We start from the raw sequence: 5000 nt of genomic DNA, 5'->3' as shown, positions 1-5000 counted from the left end.
GGGAGGGAGGGAGGGGAGAGGGAGGAGGGATTCAAGTCTTTTTCTTCTGTGTTTTTTTTTTTTTTTTGGCCTTTCTTCTGTGTTTCTTCGGCTTTTCTTTTGCGTTTTTTCTGTGTTTTCTTGGCATTTTTTGCATTTTTTTCAGTGTTTCTTGAGCATATATTTGGCTTTTTTTTTTTTTTTTTTGGTCTTTCTTCAGTGTTTCTTCTACGTTTCTTGAACATTTCTTGAGTGTTTCTTCTGTGTTTTTTCAGTGTGTTGTTCTTGTTGTTTTCAGTGTTTCTTATGAGTTTTTTGCATTTCTTTGGCGTTTCTTTTTATTGTTTATTTTTTTTGGCCTTTCTTCTGTGTTTTTTCAACATTTCTTCAGTGTTTCTTTGGTGTTTCTTCAGTGTTGTTTCAGTTCAGTGTTATTTCAGTGTGGTGTTGTTTCAGTTCGGTGTTATTTCAGTTTGGTGTTGTTTCAGTTCAGTGTTATTTCAGTTTGGTGTTGTTTCAGTGTTGTTTCAGTTCAGTGTTATTTCAGTTTGGTGTTGTTTCAGTTAGGTGTTGTTTCAGTTCGGTGTTGTTTCAGTGTGTTGTTTCAGTTGTGTTTCAGTTTGGTGTTGTTTCAGTTCGGTGTTGTTCAGTTTGTTTTTCAGTTTGTTGTTGTTTGTTGTTTCAGTTGGGTGTTGTTTCATTTCGGTGTTGTTTCAGTGTGGTGTTGTTTCATTTCGGTGTTGTTTCAGTGTGGTGTTGTTTCAGTTCGGTGTTGTTTCAGTGTGCTGTTCTTGTCGTTTTTGGTGTTGTTTCAGTGTGTTGTTCTTGTCGTTTTTGTTGTTATTTCAGTTTGGTGTTGTTTCAGTTCGGTGTTGTTTCAGTTCAGTGTTATTTCAGTTTGGTGTTGTTTCAGTGTGGTGTTGTTTCAGTTCGGTGTTGTTTCAGTGTGCTGTTCTTGTCGTTTTTGGTGTTGTTTCAGTGTGTTGTTCTTGTCGTTTTTGTTGTTATTTCAGTTTGATGTTGTTTCAGTTTGGTGTTGTTTCAGTTGGGTGTTGTTTCAGTTCAGTGTTGTTTCAGTTTGGTGTTGTTTCAGTTCGTGTTGTTTCAGTTCGGTGTTATTTCAGTTGGTGTTGTTTCAGTTCAGTGTTATGTTTCAGTTCGGTGTTGTTTCAGTTCAGTGTTATTTCAGTTGGGTGTTGTTTCAGTTTGGTGTTGTTTCAGTTCAGTGTTATTTCAGTGTGTGTTTCAGTTGGGTGTTGTTTCAGTTGGTGTTGTTTCAGTTGGGTGTTGTTTCAGTTGGGTGTTGTTTCAGTTGGGTGTTGTTTCAGTTGTCGTTTTTCCGTCTCAGGGCTTTAAGGACATAAACCTGGAGCGTTTCATGCACGGTGGAGCCAACGTGACGGGATTTCAGCTCGTGGACTTCAGCAACGCCCTGGTCATCAAACTCATGCAGCGCTGGAACAAACTGGACCAGAGGGAGTATCCCGGGTCCGACACCCCCCCGAAGGTACCGGACCGGGACCGGGACCAGGACCGGGACCAAGACCGGGACCAAGACTAGGACCGGGACCAGGACCAGGACTGAACCAAAACTGAACGAGGACCAGGACCGGGACCAGGACCAAGACTAGGACCAGGACCAAGACCAGGACTGAAACAGGACCAGGACCGGGACCAGGACCAGGACCGGGACCAGGACCAGGACTGAACCAGGACCAGGACTGAACCAAGACTGAAACAGGACCAGGATTGAACAGGACCGGGACCAAGACCAGGACCAGGACCAGGACTAAACCAGGACTAGGACTGAACCAGGACCAGGACTGAACCAGGACCAGGACTGAACCAGAACTGAACCAGGACCGGGACTAAACTGGGACCTTTGTGGAGTTTGTTGGTTGAAGATTTGATGATGGGGCAGATTTATGAAAATATGACACACACTTACACACACACATTTACACACACATTTACACACACACATTTACACACACACATTTACACACACACACTTACACACACACATTTACACACACATTTACACACATTTCACACACACACATTTACACACACATTTACACACACATTTACACACACATTTACACACATTTACACACACACATTTACACACACACATTTACACACACACATTTACACACACACATTTACACACACACATTTACACACACATTTACACACACACATTTACACACACACATTACACACACATTTACACACACACATTTACACACACATTTACACACATTTCACACACATTTACACACATTTACACACACACATTTCACACACTTACACACACATTTACACACACATTTACACACACATTTACACACACACATTTACACACACATTTACACACACATTTACACACACACATTTACACACACATTTACACACACACATTTACACACACACACATTTACACACACATTTACACAGAAAAACATTAACTGTAAGTTCCACAAACCTACAACGAGACACTTCCAGTCGTTGTAAAAAAGGTTTATTAAAAGAATCATAAAAATATAATTATACAAATATTAACTGACTGAGGTTTAATGAAAAGAGAGTGTGTGTGTATCTGTGTGTGTATCTGTGTGTGTGTGTATGTGCATGTGTAAAAGTGTGTGTGTGTGTGTGTATCTGTGTGTGTGTGTGTATCTGTGTGTGTGTGTGTGTATCTGTGTGTGTGTGTATGTGTGTGTGTGTGTGTGTGTATCTGTGTGTGTGTGTATGTGCATGTGTAAAAGTGTGTGTGTGTGTGTGTATCTGTGTGTGTGTGTGTATGTGTGTGTGTGTGTATCTGTGTGTGTGTGTATCTGTGTGTGTGTGTGTGTATCTGTGTGTGTGTGTGTGATCACTCAAGTGTGACAGAGTGAACTCGTCAGTTGTGCGTCTCTGTCTTCATCATGTGTCAGTCGCTCGTCTTAACTCATGTGACCATGTGACCTACTTCAGGCTGTTCTTGCTCATCTCCTAGTTTAGTCCTGGTTTAGTCCTGGTTTAGTCCTGGTTTAGCCCTGGTTTTTGTCCTGGTTTAGTCCTGGTTTTAGTCCTGGTTTAGTCCTAGTTTAGTCCTAGTTTAGTCCTGGTTTAGTTCTGGTTTAGTCCTAGTTTAGTCCTGGTTTAGCCCTGGTTTTAGTCCTGGTTTAGTCCTGGTTTTAGTCCTGGTTTAGTTCTGGTTTAGACCTGGTTTTAGTCCTGGTTTAGTCCTGGTTTAGTCCTGGTTTAGCCCTGGTTTAGACCTGGTTTAGACCTGCTTTAGACCTGGTTTTAGTCCTGGTTTAGTCCTGGTTTAGTCCTGTGAAGTGATGTCATATTTTTGACAGATGAGTCGCGTCTGTGAATTCGTACTGAAGAAATCACAATTGTAATTTTTTCGGTTTTGTACAAGCACAGTTTGGGTTCTGGAACATCCATGACACAATAGTTCTGAAATCACAGATCAGGAACTCTCCTCCCCCCGCCCGTCCTGAGAAAGCACAGGCTCCGCCCTCCAAACGTGACGTAGACTCTGAGTGAGCCGCCCTTCCTCCGCCGTCTCAGGGAGGGAGGGGGAGACAGACGTGACCCTGACAGCGGCAGGAATAAACTTTTATTCATCATGGAGACACAGCGCGTTCAGCCGCACGTGTTGGACCCGGAATCGGACGAGGACGAAGCTCAAGCACCGAGTCCACATCAACTGAACATTACTGAAACACTAGACCAGGACTAAACCAGGACTGAACCAGGACTAAACCAGGACTAAACCAGGACTGAACCAGGACTAAACCAGGACTAAACCAGGACTGAACCAGGACTAAACCAGGACTAAACCAGGACTGAACCAGGACTAAACCAGGACTAAACCAGGACTACTGAACCAGGACTAAACCAGGAACCAGGACTGAACCAGGACTGAGGACTGAACCAGGACTAAACCAGGACTAAACCAGGACTGAACCAGGTCTAAACCAGGACTAAACCAGGTCTAAACCAGGTCTAAACCAAAACTAAACCAGGACTAAACCAGGTCTAAACCAGGACTAAACCAGGACTAAACCAGGTCTAAACCAGAACTAAACCAGAACTAAACCAGGTCTAAACCAGAACTAAACCAGAACTAAACCAGGACTAAACCAGAACTGAACCAGGAAACCAGGACTGAACCAGGACAGGACTAAACCAGGACTAAACCAGGACTGAACCAGGACTAGACCAGGACTAAACCAAACCAGGACTGAACCAGGAACCAGGACTAAACCAGGACTAAACCAGGACTAAAACCAGGACTAAACCAGGGAACCAGGACTAAACCAGGACTAAACCAGGACTGAACCAGGACTAAACCAGGACTAAACCAGGACTAGACCAGGACTAAACCAGGACTAAACCAGGACTGAACCAGGACTAAACCAGGACTAGACCAGGACTCCAGGTCTGTTTTTGAGGCGTGACCAGCGTTGGAACATGACCTGAAGCTCACAGGAGTCAGGTCTGTGTACTTCAGGTCCTTTAAGCGTGTGTTTTCTCTCAGTACACGTCGGCGCTGACCTACGACGGCGTGATGGTGATGGCCGAGGCGTTCAGGGCCCTGCGCCGGCAGAAGGTGGACCTCTCCAGACGAGGAAACGCCGGGGACTGTCTGGCAAACCCCGCCGCCCCCTGGAACCAAGGCCTGGACATGGAGAGGACCCTGAAAAAGGTCAGAACCAAACTGCGGCAGGACAGAGAGCTACAGGGGGCTGTTTAGAGCTGTCACACATTTAGAAAATAAACTTTAAACTGAGTATTTTCTCACGTTTAAACTCAAAACTCTGAGTATTCTCACGTTTAAACTCTGTATATTCTCATGTTTAAACTCTAAACTCTGTGTATTCTCACGTTTAAACTCTAAACTCTGAGTATTCTCACGTTTAAACTCTAAACTGTGTATTCTCACGTTTAAACTCTAAACTCTTTAAACTCTAAACTGTGTATTCTCACGTTTAAACTCTAAACTGTGTATTCTCACGTTT

At 43.7% G+C, this 5000-nt stretch overlaps 1 protein-coding gene across 1 annotated transcript in view; it reads left to right on the top strand.

Annotated features, from left to right (window-relative positions):
• The window catches only part of LOC110170303 (glutamate receptor 4-like), a 130396-nt gene that overhangs the window by 55232 nt on the left and 70164 nt on the right, over positions 1-5000 (top strand). Inside the window, 2 exon segments of the mRNA XM_055148284.1 lie at positions 1328-1486; positions 4520-4687. Of these exon segments, the coding sequence (XP_055004259.1) occupies positions 1328-1486; positions 4520-4687 (327 nt within the window).

The sequence above is a fragment of the Boleophthalmus pectinirostris genome, unplaced genomic scaffold (assembly GCF_026225935.1).
Source record: "Boleophthalmus pectinirostris isolate CB_2022bp ecotype Guang Dong unplaced genomic scaffold, ASM2622593v1 HiC_scaffold_12, whole genome shotgun sequence".
Lineage (NCBI taxonomy): Eukaryota > Metazoa > Chordata > Actinopteri > Gobiiformes > Gobiidae > Boleophthalmus > Boleophthalmus pectinirostris.
This window is presented reverse-complemented; position numbering and strand designations above follow the sequence as displayed.